The following is a 20123-nucleotide window of genomic DNA, read 5'->3' as shown; positions in this document are numbered from 1 at the left end:
TAACTTAAACGATTAAAAACTGCAACAAATATTTATTTAGGAAGTGTGTTGTGGGTAGTGTAGTTCGACACGCATGCTGGATGATGTGGGATTGCTGTGTGCTGTGCAGCAGAGGAAGAAAGTTTTATTCGGCTTTGTTTTATGTTCACTTAAGTTAGTCCACCCCACCAGGGAGCTGTTTGAACTGTGAACCTGACAACACTAAAATAAGTGAGATAAGGGCCTGCATTGATTACTTTTGTCTGTCTCATTCTTTGCATGAGCATGATTTAACGAACTGATATTCTACCGCTGGACATCACTGAAGTGGAGAAAGTAACACTAGTTTGATCATGTATAAATATCATTATAACTATATATTGTATAAATAATATTACAACCATAAGCCTACAACAACCTGACAATCAAAAACCAAATGACATGATATCACAGGCGACTGTCTTCTGACTGTAGACACTCCTTATAAAGCTTGAGAAGCATGCAGTACTGTTTCATCTACAAAATTTGTAAAATAAAGATTTGCAGGTTAAGGAAACAGCATTGGAGAAATTTACCGCAGGCCTTGATGCAGATGAAAAGTTTAAAAAGTGTATTTGTATATAGAGAGACATATAGGTAACTAGAAAGAATAGGCAGAGATAGAGGTTGATCTCTGCAGCAGCTGCCTAAGAGCTGCGTGGTGTAGACGCAGCTGGTGTGAAAGTCAAACGTCTGCGTGATGCTTCTGCTTGACATACGCACTGCGCACGCTTTGCTCATGCACTGCTTTCACTTGCGGTGTAAAACAGACTTGAGCAGACTGTCAATATGTCCTGTTTGTTAATTCACAGTATTATGACATCAGAATGTAACTATTCATAATTATAAAGTTGATTTATTATCTTTGAGACATATGCTTGTCATCTGTTATTGACAACATTATTAGACCATTTGTTTTCACTGGTGAAATTAGAATGTTGTCATATCAGAAGATTCCTTCTTGCATTATATTCAACATTATATATAGGTTAGGGTTGTTGGCACAGTAAATATTTATTTTCATGCACAACACTTTGTGTTCGCTTTGAAAGAAGCATATTAAATGTTTGTCACAATCATAACCGTAAAATGTGATATGATCATTTAAATGATTTGCGTACAGATTTCACTTTCACTTTAGAGTGCGGCTCATGGATAAAGAAAACTCATAATGGAAATCAAACCTCCTGCATGGCCCTCAAACGATCACTCTGTGCAATAATCTGAACGTTATTTACAACTTCATTACCTGTTATTCACAGCCTATGCAGGTTGTGTTCACTAAAGTAGGCATCATTGGGCGTGCACGTGCACATTCTCGGTAGTCAAACAGCCCTAACTGGGGTGGTTTCAAAAGAAACAAACTTGTACTTAAAAGGTCCATATTAATACCTCAAGGGTACATACTTGTACCTAAAAAGTAAAAAAAATGGTGCCTCTTAAAATTTTTAGTTACTCATATATACTTTTCAGGTACCATTATGGACCCTTTAAGTACAAATGTTTACCTTTTGAAAAGGTACCTCCCAAATGACAGCTCACGGACCTTTATTTCTAAGAGTGTGCCCTTTGTCTACCTTTAGTGAAAATGCCCATTATTCGGGGATTTTTTAATAACGTTTTTATTTGATAATACATGAACATATATATTGTCACCTTGGAATTATAAGGTTATATCTGCGATCTGAATGATTTTGTTATATTGAGCTTCAAGTTTTTGTATTCCATAGCAAACAGTATGTGTGTAACATTTGTTTTTAAATAAAAAGTCTTAAAATGTAAATAGCTTATAAAAAAAAACATCCAATAATGTAAATAGATTGTCATATAATAAGAATATGTCAATAACTCAATTTTGACAAAAAATGTCAGATAGAACCTTATAATTGCAAGGTGACAATATATATTTGTGTGAGTTATGTTTGAGGACAGCTTTTCTCATCAAACAAAATAAAAAAAATCAAGTTGGTTCAGGTAATATTTAGACTGTCAAGTTTCTCTCAAGGTCTTGCTCAGGCAAGCAGGGCAGGAATTCTCTGATTCCTTTCTACATGCTCTGGGCAGACATTAAACCTGCATTAACTGCGTGTAAGGCAGGCGCTCTAATAAGGATGCTAAATTTGCTGTAAAGCATTTGTCACTAGTGTGAGTTGAGTAGAGTGGAATGAAGTTTATGTGCATATCACTTATTAGCTGACCTTTGAAACAGTAGCACACTATGATCGGCAGAACCTCTGAAGTGTAAATTCATTCATCATTTGACTTTACAGCGTGAAGGTGAGTAGTAATTAATAAAAGACTAATCTACCTGTGGCTCAAATTTACAGCTAATTAGTAAAACTATGTCCTTCTCTCGTTTGTGCAGTCATTTATTCTGAATGTTACTTCAAACCAGTAGAATAAAAAAAAAACTTTTAGTTTTGTAAACAGATTAATATTTTGCAGATTATCTGTTAAAAAAATTAAATAGTGCAACTGAATAAGTGTAAAGGAATAAAGAATTTCAAGTCTTAATTGTGTTAAAGGGTTAGTTCTTTCAAAACAATTATTTCTGTCATAATTTATTCAACATTAACCTGTTCCAAAGATCTTTCGTATCCTTTCTTATGTTAAAATTTTTTTAACAGATAATAAATTTTAATAATTTAGATTTTAATAGATTTTATTTATATTAAAATGTGCCTTTTCCACTTGAGCTCCTGCCCCTAAAATATCTCTGCATATCCCCCAGTTTAAAGTACACGAGCAATATAAAAACTAACCATATGATTTTATTAGCTCACATTGCTAGTTTTGTGGTGAACAATTTAGCTGTGCATGTCATTAAGAAAAAAAAAATGTTTGCTCAACTAATCTTTAATTGAAATCTGAACATGCACTTCCTGTTTTTCAGTTATTTTGTCAGATTATTTATATCTTAGGAATTTGGAATGGTTCACATATTTAACCATGCTGCTCCAACTGTCAGTGTTGACAACAAAAAGAAATAGTGAGGAGTGGGAGTCTGTTTGGTTGTTATAACTCTCCTCAAACCTTTTTACCCATCCTTCTGAATGAAACACCTACTTTACTACATAAATTTAGCCTGCAGTGTAAAACAAGCCATGCTCACTGTTTGCTCTTTTAATATTTTGTTTTTCTGGCAATTGTGTCACAATTTGAGCAAAATAACGGTCACAGCTTCCAGTTCATCTAGATTTTAATGGTTGAGATCTGTAAGAATAGTAAAGAGCAGAATAGTAAGTATAATGCTTGACTCAGGCCTTGTTTCCACCAGGTATTAAGCAGTTTTGTGATTCAATCCTTATAGTGGGTCTTGCACAAAACAAAGTCACATCAGCAGTGCACCAGTTTAAAGCTTTTTAAAATGATTGCTTATCCAATGCATGAAGAATACAACTGTACATGAATGCAGAATACAAAGAATGTAGCACAATGCCAAGGACAACTTTAGGTGCTAGTAAAAGAAGTGTTATGTTTATTTCAATACAGACTCTAAAACCATTGATCTAAACACTCAAAAAAAACGAACAAAACTTCACTTCAATAATGGACAAAGTGCATCAATCAGTCTATTTATTTATTTTTTTCATAGGTCACCCAGAATCATATATTATGCATCCCAAATCGCATACTTATACACTATTCTACGCCATTTTGTAGTCAAAATAGTGTAAGTAGTACACTAAAAATAAGAAGTGCACTTTAATTACCAGGATGATGCACTAATTCAATCGTTAAAATAAAGTGTGGAATATTGGACACTTTACGCACTCAACAGACGCTGCTTTCCTTACGTAGTGGAAGGACTGAAGCGGTGCTCATGTTGGTTTGCTTTATTTATTTTGGATTGTGGAAGCAAAATTCTCCTGCTAGAGTGATTATACTCATGGCAGGTATTATTTGGTAGTTTGGTCATTTATTTCTGTAATTTGGCAACTGGGTGACGCAATGGCGCAGTAGGTAGTGCTGTCGCCTCACAGCAAGAAGATCCCTGGTTCGAGCCTTGGCTGGGTCAGTTGGCGTTTCTGTGTGGAGTTTGCATGTTCCCCCTGCATTCATGTGGGTTACCTCCGGGTGCTCCGGCTTCCCCCACAGTCGAAAGACATGTGGTATAGGTGAATTGGGTAGGCTAAATTGTCCATAGTGTATGAGTGTGAATGAGTGTGTGGATGTTTCCCAGAGGTGGGTTGCAGCTGGAAGGGCGTCCGCTGCGTGAAACATATACTGGATAAGTTGGCAGTTCATTCTGCTGTGGCGACTCCTGATTAATAAAGGGACTAAGTTGAAAATAAAAATGAATGAATGAATGAATGAATGAATGAATGAATGAATTTGGCAGCTGCCAAAAGTCCTCTGGGAAATGGTTTGAATTTCCACTTACTGTAGTAAAAAACATTAGTGTATAATTTGGGATGACACTAAATACATATATTGAGTGTGTAAGTGCACAAGTATATAGTGCATAAATGCATAGTGTGCCATTTAGGACACAGCTATCGACATGTTTTAAAGACTTGGCTTCATATCTGGTGTGGAGTCCATCAAATATTTAATAGTCACATAATGAGGGAAGTTACTTAATATAAACATCAAGTTTGTAGATAATTCAATAAAAACAATCAGTGTGAGAGCTTTCAGTGCAATGTAAATGAACAAAGGAAATATTTTCCTATGGAAGACACCTATGTCTGTAATAACTATAATCTATGAAACTTTGCACCACTATATTAGACACAGAGCTTTATAAAAAAAAAAAAAATTCTAGAAGAAAGGAAGCCTAACAGAGTTTTATGCTTTTAAACATTTTTTATCCACTTTGGAATTTAACAATTACTGTTTTGACTCTTGCTTAGCAAAACATAGTGCTCTATTTTGATGGTCCATGCGCAGAGCGTAAAACGCAGGGCTAAAAGGGTTGAGTTTATTTTCTTAATGAGTTATAGGTGTGTTTTGAGAATAAACCAATTAGAGTCTCATCTCCCATTACCTTTAAGAGCCAGCTGCGTCGCGGCATAAGCGCATTCGCTATTTACAGGACGTAAAGTAAGTTTAAGTGGAAAAAATGAGCATTTCAAAAGCAAACAGTTAACAGTTAACAGTTTTTAACAGAAAACTGTTAAACAGAGCATCTACTGCTTGAGAATGAGAGATAATGCAACTACTTTCACATTCGCTCTTGGATAGGGAAACCTTTACGCACAGACATCAATTAGCCTATAAATAATTAATGTCGTTTGTTAAGCGCAAATATTTGTTTTAAAACTATTTCTAAATACAGTTCTAATTTCCAGCAAACGAATAAATGAACAATAATGACCAAGTGGGGTCAAAATACTGAGTTATTTCCAAATACACCTGCCATGCCTCATATGGTTTAAAACCTGACAGGTGTGCAAATCTAAACTTGTTTTTAATAAAACAAATATAAATATGGATATAATAAATAATACTGCTAATAATAATAACATTATACAAAAGCAAATTGTTATGAATGACCTGAAAAAGCCTCCAGAGATGAAGACATAAAAGCAGTGCTTTTTCATATTTATGTAGGCTAGAAAATAATGTTTTGTAATATTTTAATCCTTTATATTTACATATATCCTATCTATTTTTATTATATCCTATATATATATATATATATATATATATATATATATATATATATATATATATATATATATATATATATATCCTTAATATTAAATTTTTTTCATATGTAAAGATATTTGCCTATTGCTCTCTTGTGCGTATTAAGCAGTGCGTAAGCGAGGCGCAACTCTGCGCCGGAGTTTAGACCGGGTTAGTTTTGGTCTAATGAAAAATCTATTATAGTTTCTCAGCTTGAGCCAAGCTGAAACTACCAAAAGACCATTGCGCCGTGTCTTGCGCCACACTGCGCCGGGTGTATGATAGGGCCCATAGTGTTTGTGAATTTACAACAATAAAGCTAATGTAACAGCATTGGCTCTGGTGCATGCCGAAAACCATGTGAATCATATTGGTTTGTCTGTTTCCTACACAGTGCTATGAAAACATAGGATTAGATCACATCTTGGTTGCGCTAACAGTTGGATGGTGAATGTCTGTGTCAATCTGAACAGCTTAAATAAAATGTTTGTCACACCAAATTTTCACATTGGTTTGTTTTGATGACATTTTTCAACAGCAGCTGCTCTCCTCACACTCAGAGGTGTAAAACATGTCTAACAGTTGGACGGACAATGATCATACATTTTCTCAAGAGCGATTTGAAGGGGACACAAATAATAGAGCTGCAATCGTACTTTGACACCTATTCCCAACGCCGACTCAGAGTGTGGCTCAAACCAGCGAATCCAGCATGGACCACTCTACATCACTCTAACAAGACGTGTAAACACCATGCCTCTATTGCCTGTCGCTTTCTTATCAAAACACAAAGTAATCACAGGAGATGCATTGGAAACAAGTGGAAACAAGGTCATCACTAATGAAAAATGTGTAATACAGTGTGTGTTTGTGCACAGGCATAAGAGAGCAATGGAAGCAGGGAGAAAGGTGTGATATGACTAGAAGTGTTCCCTGTACAGTGGCTCTCAAACACCACTTCACCTCACTCTTAGCTTTGCCACACACACATTCTACTTCCCCTCAAACATTGCTCTCTGACTCCAATTAAATCCCAATCCTCTTGCCCAGATTGCTCATTTACATTTTAATAATTTAAAATCAATCTTCCTCCACACCTGAGAACAGATTCTGAACCCCCAGTGTACACACACACACACACACACACACACACACACAAAAGTGTAGTCATGTGTGAATATATAGTCCTTATAAATCCACTGATCTGTTAGTTGCCCACCTGGAGCCCTGAAATACGTGCGTGTGTGCGTGCGTGCGTGTGTGTGTGTGTGTGTGTGTGTGTGTATGTGTGTGCATTCTTCATTTCTGCCTGATCTCTCATATCCTGCAGCATCAACCATGAAACCAGACTTTCCCTCATGCCATGCTGAGAGATCTGAAAGTCATTTTTCTTGTCATTTGCAAGAAGAGAGAGAGAGAGACAGAGAAACACAGAGAGAGACAGAAAAACACAGAGAGAGAGAGAGAGAGAGAGAGAGAGAGAGAGAGAGAGAGAGAGAGAGAGAGAGAGAGAGCAAGATAACTCACAGAAGCACAATGAACTCCATCCTGTGAGTGAACTCATGTGCTTCACTTCCATATGGATGTTAAATGAGGTCTCTATGTCAACCTCTATATCAGAAATCAAGCTCAACTGAACTCACAAACACGAACATAGCACCATCCTGCATCCAGTGTGGAGTTTGCATGTTCTCCCTGCCTTCGCTTGGGTTTCCTCCTGGTGCTCCAGTTTCCCCCACAGTCCAAAGACATGCGGTACAGGTGAATTGGGTAGGCTAAATTGTCCGTAGTGTGTGTGTGTGAATGTGTGTGTGTGTGGAAGTTTCCCATAGATGGGTTGCGGCTGGAAGGGCATCCGCTGTGTAAAAACTTGCTGGATAAGTTGGCGGTTCATTCCGCTGTGGCGACCCCGGATTAATAAAGGGACTAAGCCAACAAGAAAATGAATGAAAATGAATGGAATCTTCTTGCATTACTTGTATTTAAGACACAGTGGAAAACAGAATATATATATATATATATATATATATTTTAGTGTAGTCTATCAGTATCAGGTGTTTTTTTTTTCTATATGTAGAAAACCTTAAAGTAATGCAACAATATACAGTATGCTAGATTTACTTTTTTATATTAAACATACCTGACTATAGCCATCTTATTATTGCATTAATGTTGTCCTTTATCTTTTCCAAACTTAATTAAATTACATAATTATTTGAAATTTCAGCTCCATCAAAGTTTTCAAAAGTAACCCAACAGTACAATACTGAATTATTTATAGTGCTGAGCAACAATTCATAAATAAAAAAAAACATGATTAATCATAATGTGATGCACAAAAATCAATAATGATTTCAAAAGAACTGTATTAAGAGTTAATAGAGTAAGTATGTATAATAATAATAAAATTTACAACAAAACATACTTGCCACTGCCAGAACATAAAAATTTTGCCTACTTTGTAAAAGCAATCAAGTTATGCTTAGATTTCAAAGACATTACATGATAATACCTGCCAGCAGCAGCAACTTGCCATTCAGAAATGTTTTTTTTTTTGAACAGGTAAAACCAAAAACATTAAATTTATCAGGCAAAAACATACATAATCCATTCTGAAGCCGATTTAACTGTTAAGAGTGAGGTGAAATGTTCAAAAGTAACTACAAAATTTTACTGTGCAGGGGTGCTGAAATTCCTTTGGATGATCTCAGTCCTCCCAAAATAAATAATCATTAGCATTTCAAAAAAAAAAAAAAAAAAAAAAAAACTTTCTGTGATGCAGGCTGAGTAGGTATGCAACAACAAAAATCACCTGCATTTATCAATTCCCCCAACATTTCTGCAATTTCTTATTCCTCTCCACCAAGCCGGTTCCAGACACACTAGATTCTTTATCATGACAAAATTTAAATGAACTCTCCAAAGGAGTCTGCTGAAGCTAAAAAGGAGGTGTGTTAAGGCGGATTGTTGGTGAGTTAACTACTAAAAGCTGCTCTGAAGTCCAGTGCAGAGAGAATTAGTTATGCACCTATTAAGCATCTACAGCGCTTCATAGTTCAAAAACGTGGCAGATTAATTCTTAATAATATGAATGTTCATTATTGCCAGCCACTTTAACCATTGTAAATACTTAAAAAATCCTTTAACAGTCATTAAACTATATCTGTCAACATTGGGATATAAAATATGCGATACGCCCCGAACAACTGTTACAAATATGGGGAGGAAATTAGCTTCAAATGATAGAATACATAACAAACATTAGACAATTGAGAATAAAATAAAATGTTTACCCTATTAAAATCAATTTACTGATTATATCAATGTTATCATACACATTAAAGGGGTAAAAGTGTGTTCATGTTTTTAAATGCTTTAATTATTCAGCGACTCCTCTGTGTACCACTAGAATGAAGTCTGCGTACCACAGTTTGAGAACCACTGTGTTAGAACATGCATCCTTTCACTGCAGTATGCTGCAAGATTAGTCACAGTTAGATGGGTTTCATTACTAAATAACAATATGGCTGACTAAGACATTCTAATTATTGTTTTTTAAATAGTATAAATTATGTTATAGATGTTTGGCACAAAGCCACACAGTTCTTGAATTTTCTACAAAGTGAATACAAAGCTTTAATGCTGGCCAAGGTCACAAGTTAATTGAAGAAGAGATAGAGCCCAGAAACAACTACCTCACCCAGGAGAACAAATTAAATTTTTTTATCAAATTAATTTGTTAAATAAAAGACACGTATCTATAATACCCTTACATTTTTAAATGTGTGTATATTTCATTCTAACATTGTTATTTTAATTAAAATGACAAAACACAAAGGAGTTCTGAGTATTTCTAGACTGAATTACCATAAAGGTCAAAATGACCTCTACTTTCCCCCATGCTATTAAACATGCGTGCCTCTGTTGCTTAGCAACCTCCTGCTAATATAAACATAATTTTACTTCAGTCATGTCTTTCCAAACAACATATTCGGTTACGTGGAAGAAAAACTTGCAGTGGAAGTGAATTTTGGACCTTCGCAGGTAGTCTAATAGCTCGTACACATTCAAAAAATACTGTTTTTTTTTTGTTTTTTTTTACATTATTGATTTATGATATGATGACAGATGTTCAATGCTTCTGATTTTCTTCTAAGTTCTAATATCTCAATAGAGGTTTTGAATGTTAATATGACAATATGATGTTTTTTATGACCGCTATCACCACTCAAGTAGTTTTAGAATTCTGCTGGTTCCACTGTTAAAGGTTGTACAGAAATGTGCAGAGAAACTAAAGAAATAAGATGTTTATGTTTTAGAATTGACTGTGTGTGTGTATGAGTATCCAAAAATATACAATTTTATAGGTGTTTATAAAAGACAAATATTTGTTTTTAGGATGTAAGGCATTTTGCATTTTGTGTGAGTGATTTCTTGGATTTGTGTGTAAAGTTTGGAAAAAAACAAGAAAATAAAAGAATTGTCACCAGTGAATAAAAGAGTGGCTGTGTTTGAAACCGCATACTATTAAGTATGAAAAAAGGAGTAGGCGAGCGATTGAGAATGTTTTAATCCCCAATGTTCAAAAAAAAAAAAAAAAAAGGCGAGAATAACTTTAATCTTTGCGACTTTAATCCTTGCGCCATATGTATACCCAATTTGTCTAGATATGTGCATACTCTGTGGAGTTTGCATGTTCTCCCCGTGTCACGTGGGTTTCCTTCGGCTGCTCTGGTTTCCCCCACAGTCCAAAGGCATGACGTAAAGATGAACTGAATAAGCTAAATTGGCCGTAGTGTATGTATGTGAATGCGAGATTGTGTATGGATGTTTTCCAGTATTGGGTTGCAGCTGGAAGGACATTTGCTGTGTAAAACAGATGCTGGATAAGTTGGGGGTTCATTCCACTGTAGTGACCCCTGATTAATAAATGGACTAAGCAAATGAATGAATGAATGAATGATATTTGAAGTATGATGTTTATCCCTTTAATTATTAGAATTGCTTATAACAGTAACGTGGATAACAGACACTAAGAAAACATCTACATTTTGGCAGTAAATCTGTCTAAATATATGTGATTTATAATTATTTATGGTATCATTTGATATTTAAAACAGATTCTTTCAAACAGTTGCAGGATAAGGGTTTGATGAAATGTCATATATACCCACAACAAAGCATGGACCAGCTGAAGTCTTCAGACATTCTTCCAGTAGTTTCATCCGCAGTCTCTGCAGCTCCGGACTGTCCCACTCCTCTGGATCAATGCCCCAGTACAGGTCCACCACCTGGAAAACATTACGAATAATCTTCAAAAACCAAGATGTAAGAAAATCACACACTTTTACTAAAGGAACAATACATTTTTTCCTACAATATGGTGACACACTTACACACTGTCTGACCCAAACATATACTGTCACTTCCAGTTGAAACTTTGAAGATGAGAATAATTTACTTTAAATTGATTTCAAGATGGACAACCTTGCTGTCTCTAAAAGGGTTGTCCAGGATGTTCTAGTTAAACAGTATTGTCCTTTACAGTGAATAAGAATAGGATTTAGGCACAGGCACTCTTCAAGGCACTCGAAGAATGAAAATTTAGTAGATATTATACATTAATACCCTTAACTCAAGCCTAATTTTTATTTTATTATCAAGTAAAGAAGATTTGGGGAGTAATGGATGCCTGGGACAGTATGACTTTTCACACTCTTTCAGCGCACATTAGCACTTTAAAAGGAACCATAGGGAGAGTAATGAAGGAAAAGATAGAGAGAGACAGAGAATGCGAGAAAGGAATGTAACAAGAAGAGTAGTACTAGAGCAGTGTTCCTGCAGTCAGCTAAATGCTGCACTCATGCTGAGACACATTTCAATGCTTACTGCCCCCAATTCAAATCTGCTAATAATTCTGAATGTGTGTCTTTTCACAATGACTAAAATAGATGGAGAATGGTCCATGGCCGTATAACAGCATAATAATCTCAATTTGGGATAATTATTTACATTGATCATTAGAAAGAACAATATTATAGCTGCTGTATTTTTAAAATGCATTTTCTCCATTCAAATCCTATTTGATTTCATTCTATTTTATTTGTGTAGCTGTTTTCGTTTAAATGTTCAAACAGAAGCATGCACCATCTGCTTAAATACACACATATACAGTATACAGTATACAGTTGAAGTCAGAACTATTAGCCCCCCTTTAACATTTTCTTTTTAAAATTTTTCCCAAATTATGTTTAACAGAGCAGGGAAATTTTCACAGTATGTCTGATATATGTATATTTTTCATTTATTCTGGAGAAAGTCTTGTTTGTTTTATTTCGGCTAGAATAAAAGCAGTTTTTAATTTCTTTGAAAAACATTTTAGGGACAAAATAATTAGCCTCTTTTTAGCTATTTTTTTTTTTTATATAGTCTTGAACAGGGGTGTCAAACTCAATTTCTGGAGGGCCACAGCCCTGCACAGTTTAGTTTCAGCCCACCTTTCTGTAGGTATCATTCAAGCATAATGCACTCAATTAGTTTGATTAGATGATTTTAATTGGGATTGGAACTAAACTGTGCAGAGCTGTGGCCATCCCGAAATAGTGTTTGACACCTGTGGTATAACGATCATTATACAATAACTTGCCTAATTACCCAAACCTTAACCTAATTAATCTAGCTAAGCCTTTGGATGTAACTTTAAACTGTATAGAAGTGTCTTGAAAAATATCTAGTAAAACATTATTTACTGTCATCAAGGCAAATATAAAAAGAAATCAGTTATTAGAAATTAGTTATTAAAACTATTATGTTTAGAAATGTGTGGGGAAAAAAAACTGTTCTCCATTAAACAGAAATTGTGTGAAAAATTGTAACCAGGGGAGTGACACTGACAAAAGGGTGCAGATCCAAATGCAGGTTTAATGGCAAGGTCAGGTAAGGTCAGGTAGCAGTGGTCGATACAGGGGCAAACAGATGCATAGGGGCAATCCAGAGTTGTAGTCAGATACACAGGCAGATGGTCACAAGGCAGGCAGCAAACAGGAATAACTAAATAAACGAGGTGAGGGTCAAAATCACAGCAAAGCAAGACAAAGAAAATCGCATTGTAATATCACTAAATGATAGTGGGTAGATAGAATGGTAAAAAATAGGAAAACCCGGGCAAAAACGGGAGGGTTGACATGTGTTAAGTGAACAGACATGTTTTGTGAGGCCATACAACACACCTTTGCGAGGGAACGCAAACACTTAAAAATATATATTTTCCCATCACTCTGTTTTTTTTTTTTCCAACACCCAATTTTGTTTCTTCCACACTGAAAAAAAATGTTTTCTAACTTAGATTTTTTTGTCTTGTTTCTAGTTCAAATGTCAAAAAATTCTGAAATAAAGAAAAAAAAAATTCTAGACAAGCAAAACATATTGTATTGTTTTAAGAAATATGTCAAAATTAAGTGAGTTTTTCCTTAAAACAAGCTAAATAATCTGCCAATGGTTTAGGTAAAATACTCTTATGTCAAAAGGAAAAACAATATTATTTTGCTTACCACATAAGCAGATTATTTTGCTTGTCTAGAAAATGCTTCTTGATTTAAGAATTTTTAAATATATTTTGACTAGAAACCAGTCAAACAATCTAAGTAAGAAAAGCATTTTTTGCAGTGCACCAATTTTTTCCACACCATCACATCCCGTCTGGGTCTCCGTAGATATGGCCAATGTACATGCAGGCAGGAAAAAAATCACATGGATTCCAATTTACTCAAATGAGATTCAGGTCTTGTTCACATGTGGAAATTTATCTGACATGAATCGCATCTGTGTTCTTATCTCTGCAGAGTAAGCAGGCAGATCAGATATTCACCTGTCAATGCGAGTCACACATCAATAAAAAACGTAGCGAATGGCATCAACTCTGACAGTTTCATTTCAGAACTGACTTCAGCTGAGTCCCATACCTTAAATCTCATATACTAGAACAAAAAAGCTTTTATATTGCTATGTAACACATGTATTTAACCCTCTACAGCACGCATTATGATAAATCTGTTAAAAAAAAATATATATATATATATATTTCTTAAAATAGCTCAACTTGAAGTGCTGTACATTATTTTTTTTATATAAGGTACTTTATGATATATTGCAATATGGCAACAACGTCAGAAGTGGATCTAACTTCTAATTTCAAATTTAAAACTTTCCTTATAATTAATAATTTGATCATAAGTATTATATATAGTATATAGTACCATAAGCTTTAACACAGAACTTATAAACAACACTTTATACTTACTTTCCAACAACTTGTATTCCAACAGCTTTCATTTATTCCATTCTTTTTTGGGAAATATTATTAAAACAAACCTAATATCATGTACACGGCATACAGTAAATATAAATATTTTCTCCAGTAAATATTATAACAAATAAAAAACAAGTCTAGTATATCCAGAATACTAGCTAAAAATGTTTATATATTATACTATATACTATACTAGGCCTGTCTTATCTGCCTCTGAGCTAACTTACCTAAACTGTCTCTATCAAATGTCCAGCCTGCATCATTCTTATGGTCACTAAAACCCATCTCACCCTCACTTTCATCTGCAGGAAGAGCCAGTTTTGTCCTTACCATAGAACATGGTGTTACTCGCTAATACACTGTTCCTTGTATTCATATCTATTCAAAAGTAGTATTGCCATTAAAACTAGATTTTGTCCATAATGCAAATGCCATTAATATATGAATAATCAACATTATATTACTAGTTTTCATGTTGTTATTGTTATAACTTAAAAGTTCACAGCTGACCTTGCTAGCTAGCTAACCCATTGCAATATTGCACGTTCCACTATTGCACAATGTTGCCATTTGGTAACACACACATTTGATCAATTTACAAAAAATAAAAAATAATTTGATTAAAAAACATTTCAGCTGTGAATATGTCTTCATAACTACTGGAGTTTCAGATTTTTTTTTGTGGATCTGACATAATTTGATCCTTTGTTTTCATTGACGTTTACATTTGCATTTAGCAACTACTCACAATAAACGCCAGTCTTTCAGAAATGTCATGTGACTTATCCAAAGCACATCATTGGCTACACTAAAAATAAATAAATAAATAAATAAATAAATAAATAAATAAATAAATAAATAAATAATGTTGGTCTTTTAGAAACAGTGGCAAGGAAATTAACATTAATATCATGTTGCCCCATGGAAACCATGTGGTAGAGGGTTAAGCATGCTAACGAGAGAGAAAGAGGGAGAGAGATAGAGCGATACGTCTGCCACATAAACAATATAAACTGAAACTGTTGAATTCATAATGTGCATAAATTACGCAATAGACATTACATTATGATGTCTACTGGTTTAAATAGAGCCGAATGAGACCATTTCTGTCATAAACTATTGTAAAACAACTTGAATGAAACCCTGCAAACAGTATAGGAATTGAGAAAAGGGCCCAGCACCCGCTCTTTTTTTCCTAGTCGTTGCGTGTTTGCCTTGTGCAGTGTAAATGCAGACAATCTTATACTAATCACTTTTAAAAGATGATGTAAGCGGGCCGTCAAATAAATAAATAAATAAATAAATCAGATATAGTCACAAAATTGAAATTGACCATCAAGATATGCAGTGTAAATGCAGCCCTTATTTTTATTATTATTTTTTTTGTAATAATCATATTGTTTTATTACTGCATCTGCGATTTATAAGCGTTTTCCTCATGGGAACCAAAACAAATGTCCCCACAAGGTCAAAACTGACTGGTTTTGCTATTTGTAAGGAATACCAGGTACTTACACAAGGACACACACACACACCAAAATAGGAAGTATCTGCACTGGTGGCAAAATGTCAGAGGAATGGGATTGAGAGAGAGAAATGGCTCATGTCTCTCTGTGTCTGTGTGGTAATGGACTTAATGAAGAGAGACAGGACATTTCCTGAGCACCAGCATGGCAGGACACAGGAATATCCCTGGACACATTTGTCAGAATCAGTGTCACTGGCGCAGATAATTCAAACTGCAAACACGCTGCAGGGGGAATCTCTCCGCTGCACGCATACAAAACGGGACTGGGGCTCTGTAATCAAGTGTGTATTTCTCTCTCTCTCTCTCTCTGTGTGTGTGTGTGTGTGTGTGTGTGTGTGTGTGTGTGTGTGTGTGTGTGTGTGTGTGTGTGCTAGTCACATCTGCTTGACGTGTGAGTCTAAGTGTGATCAGCTTAATTTGATGTTGATTTAATGTGTCTATGCCGGGCACGTCTTTCTCTTTCTCGCAATCTGATGTCATTCACATTGTGGTAGCTCTTTAGAACCCCAAACACATTTCTTTTGCTCAGCTGGCAAAAACCAAGCCAGTGTGAGCCTTGCAGTCCTCCCAGACTTCATTTAACAAATACAATCATGGCTTCCGTCCAAGAGCACATAAAGCACAAGAGACTGCCTACATAATGTGAGCTCTACACTCAAGCCCACTATGCTAATCAAACTTCTAAGAAGAGAGAAATACTTCATAAGAAAAATGCCATGCTTAAATGTTTTTTAAAGGTATTGGTAGCACAAAGTTCAATCTGAGCGTTAAATTATTAAAGTCAAAGCTTTAGCTGGGGACTCATAAGCCCTCAACATTTCAGATATATGTGAAATTCTATGTTCAGACACTAATGTTGCACCAGTCATGATAACATTTAATTAAATGCTATTTGTATTAGGTCAGGGGGTGCCTAAATGTTTTTCTTATGAAGAAGCAAAAACAAAACATGATTGAAGGCTCTTTGCTGAAGGTAAATAGACCAAACTGCACTGTAAAAAAAAAGTAGGTCTCCACATTATTCGTTCATGTTGTTTCAACACAAATAGATTAAGTTAACACCATAGAGTGGATTTAGCATGAAACAATTAAGTTGTCCCAAAATCAGGCCTGTATGGTAGAGTGGCCAGACTGAAGAAACTCCCCGCCTGGAATTTTCCAAAAGGCATCTGAAGGTCTCTCAGACTATAAGACACAAAATGCTGTGGTCTGATGAGGCTAACATTGAACTTTTTGGAGTGAATGCCAGGCGTTACGTTTGGAAAAACCAGCCACTACTCATCACCAGGCTATTACCATCCATACAGTGAAGCCCAGGGGTGGCAGCATCATGCTGTGGGGAGGTTTTTCAGCAGCAGGAATTGGAAGACTAGTCAGGATAGAGGAAAAGATGAATGCAATGTGCAGAGACATCCTGATTGAAAACCTGCTTTAGAGTGCTCTTGATCTCAGACTGGGGCAACGGTTCATCTTCCAGCAGTAGAATGACCCAAAGCACACCGCCAAAATATCAATGGAGTGGCTTTACAACAACTCAGTGAATGTCCTTGAGTGGCCTGTAGAGATCTGAAAGTGGCTGTAGATCATCGCTTTCCATCCAACCTGATAGAGCTTAAAAGGTACTGCAAAGAGGAATAGGCAAAAATTCAAAAGACAGGTGTGCCAAGCATCATATTCAAAATAACTTGAGGCTGTAATTGCTGCCAAAGGTGCATCAACAGAGTATTGAGTAAAGGCTGTAAATAAATTTGTACATTTATGTTTTTCTGATTTTTTATTATTAATAAATTTGCAACAACTTTAAAAACTCCTTTGTCACATTGCCATTATGGGGTAGTGGGTGTAGAATGTTAAGGAAATAAATACATTTTAACCGTTTTGGAATAAGGCTGCAACAAAACAAAATGTGGAAAAAGTGAAGCGCTATGAATACTTTTCAGATGCACTGTACAAAAGTAGGTTCAACAAACAGCAATTATTATTATTTTTTTTGCATGTTTATTACATTAAAGTTGCCATGGGTAATTGCTTAATTTATTTCTTATTATGAACAAATAAATAAATTTAATCATATTAAATAATGCAATTAACTATTTGCAATAAAAAAACATGATTCCTTTTTAGCCCAATGGTGACCAATGCTGAATACACTAGTAAAGCTGCATCTGCCTCTGATGATGCATTGTCTTCTATCAATCAGTGCTACCACAACTACCACAAAAAAAACTACACCTGTTCTAAGATGGGATGATGGGCCTAATTAAAGGTTACCAATGGCCAACTTCGGCCTGCAGGCCCTGGTTTGGATATCTCTGATGTAGATAAAAAATTTTTTATATAGTAGCACATTAATAACTTAAATTTTAAGCTTAAATCTAAAGTAGGCATGGGACGATAATTGCTTTCAAGGTATACCGGGGTTTAGAAAAGGTAAGGTTTTAAAACCGCCTAAATCTTCTGTAATACCGTTGCTAAGGTATGTGTAATATTTTAATATTATGTAATATAGGACAACAGTATATCTATCTATCTATCTATCTATCTATCTATCTATCTATCTATCTATCTATCTATCTATCTATCTGTCTGTCTGTCTGTCTGTCTGTCTGTCTGTCTGTCTGTCTGTCTGTCTGTCTGTCTGTCTGTCTGTCTGTCTGTCTGTCTGTCTATCTATCTATCTATCTATCTATCTATCTATCTATCTATCTATCTATCTATCTATCTAAAGATATCCAAATGTGTCATTTTAAATTGTAAAGAAATCTGTGTTTCTGCAACTAATGAAAACAGCAGAACTCAAGGATTTATTTTCATTATTTAGCCTGACATGTTTATTTCACAAAATAAAATATATTGTGTTTAAAAAGGGAATTTGTTTTTATTTTTTATTATTATTATTATTATTTTTTTTTTTACCCAGACATTTAAAAATAATATATATTTAGAGCAGTAATCACAATACAGTGATATCGTAAAACTGTGATATGTTTATCCAAGGTTATCATACCATCATAATCTTAAACCGGCCCATGCCTAATCTAAAGGTATAAATAGTTCCATTGTTTAATAAATTGTTTATAGCTTCATGGTTTAATTAATGCCTAAACCATTGTTTATTAATCATTTCTAATAGATAATGCATTAACGAAGGAATAGTTCACCCAAACATAAAATGTACTTACTGTGTGCTCTTAAGTGGTTCAAAACCTTAATGAGTTTCTTTATTCTGTTGAACACAAAATAAGATAATTTGAAGAAAACAGAAAACTTGTAACCACTGACCTACATAATTGGAAAAACCAATATGGAAGTCAATTGTTACAGGTTTGAAGCTTTCATCTAATTATCTTACTTTGTGTTCAACAGAAGAAATAAAGTCAATCAGGTTAGAAACAAGTAAATTATGAGTAAATGTTGACATAATTTGCAGCATTAGGTAAACTCTTTACACTTAATGTTAATAAATTGAACCATATAATAAAATATTATAAATGTAAATATTTTCATATATATAGTTTCCTCTGTTGTCAGTTACACTCATGTTCAGAATCAGTTCATTACAAAAGCTCAGTGACACGTGAAAAAGCTGTTAAAAATCTGTATTAATACACACATTGATATTGCACCACTAACAATCCACCGTGTCATTAAAGATGTTTACATACAGAACAAAATCAGGCTAATGAGCAAACATCTTTGCCAATCAGGTTTGGCTTAAACCGTGTCCACACATCCTTGACATGCATTGCTTTATTAAGCACAACCACTGTATGATTATACGCTCACTGACCTTATACACTGTCATCTGGAGTCAGAACCTGAATAGCTTGTTTAATCCCAGATGTCCTATTACATTGGATACATTCTTGATTAGTGTTGTTACAATGACCAATTTTAAGAAAAACAGTAGTATTGTTTTTTAATATTACTGTTCATTTTAATGTAATTTTCATTATTATTACAGCTGTAATTGATTATTGTAATTTTGAAAACTTACTGTAGATCCAGTAACAATAACTAATTCACTAAGTACCAAAGGGTACAATGTATAAGCATGTTTATATAGACAGTTAATAAAGATAAATTTATGAAAATAATTATAGTATGGTGCAGTCTTTCATTTAAAATCCGTGCTGCACAGTGCTGAGCATACTGAGCTGAAGATTGACTTTACAAGTTTAAATCTCAAATCAAATTGGAATATACATCAGAAAAATCACAATTACATATTTTCATCCAATTCCACTGTACTTTTTTGCTTTTATAAAGCTTCTTGTGTTTGCATCTTGTGAAATACAAGGTAAACGTGGATTATTGTTAGGTAGTTTAAATGCAGGTTTAACAAACAATATATTGAATAAGAAAATCTAATATACCAATCAAATAGCCCACAAACATAAAAAAAAACAATGTACTTAAAATAATACAAACATACGTAAAGAAACCCCAAAAGCAGGTCACACACTGTTGACCATCCATTACACTTTAAAATTACTCTTAAACCTGCCCATATCACCAAACCTTTCCCTAACTCCACCTGTATCCTCCCTCAAGAGCACCATAAGTGTTCTGCAATACATTATGAACACAGTAAGTACATTGTAGCTTGTTTTTAGGAGTTAATGCCACCTAAAA

The 20123-nt window shown here is 34.6% G+C and overlaps 2 protein-coding genes across 5 annotated transcripts in view; one reads left to right on the top strand and one right to left on the bottom strand.

The window, feature by feature from the left end:
• The window catches only part of nwd2 (NACHT and WD repeat domain containing 2), a 122259-nt gene that overhangs the window by 46973 nt on the left and 55163 nt on the right, over positions 1–20123 (bottom strand). For 2 of the 4 annotated variants that reach the window (XM_005172360.4, XM_073907428.1), the window contains exon 4: positions 10823–10943. Coding sequence is in view for 2 of the 4 variants with exons in the window: in XM_009303553.4 (XP_009301828.1) it covers positions 10827–10943 (117 nt within the window). In the remaining 2 variants the exon portion in view is untranslated. The remainder of the gene's footprint in view (positions 1–10822; positions 10944–20123) is intronic. The other 2 variants (XM_009303553.4, XM_685709.9) reach the window with 1 other exon arrangement.
• The window catches only part of LOC141375164 (uncharacterized), a 340778-nt gene that overhangs the window by 293219 nt on the left and 27436 nt on the right, over positions 1–20123 (top strand). The gene's annotated exons all lie outside the window — the stretch shown is intronic.

The sequence above is a fragment of the Danio rerio genome, chromosome 7, assembly GCF_049306965.1.
Source record: "Danio rerio strain Tuebingen ecotype United States chromosome 7, GRCz12tu, whole genome shotgun sequence".
Classification (NCBI taxonomy): Eukaryota; Metazoa; Chordata; class Actinopteri; order Cypriniformes; family Danionidae; genus Danio; species Danio rerio.
This window is presented reverse-complemented; position numbering and strand designations above follow the sequence as displayed.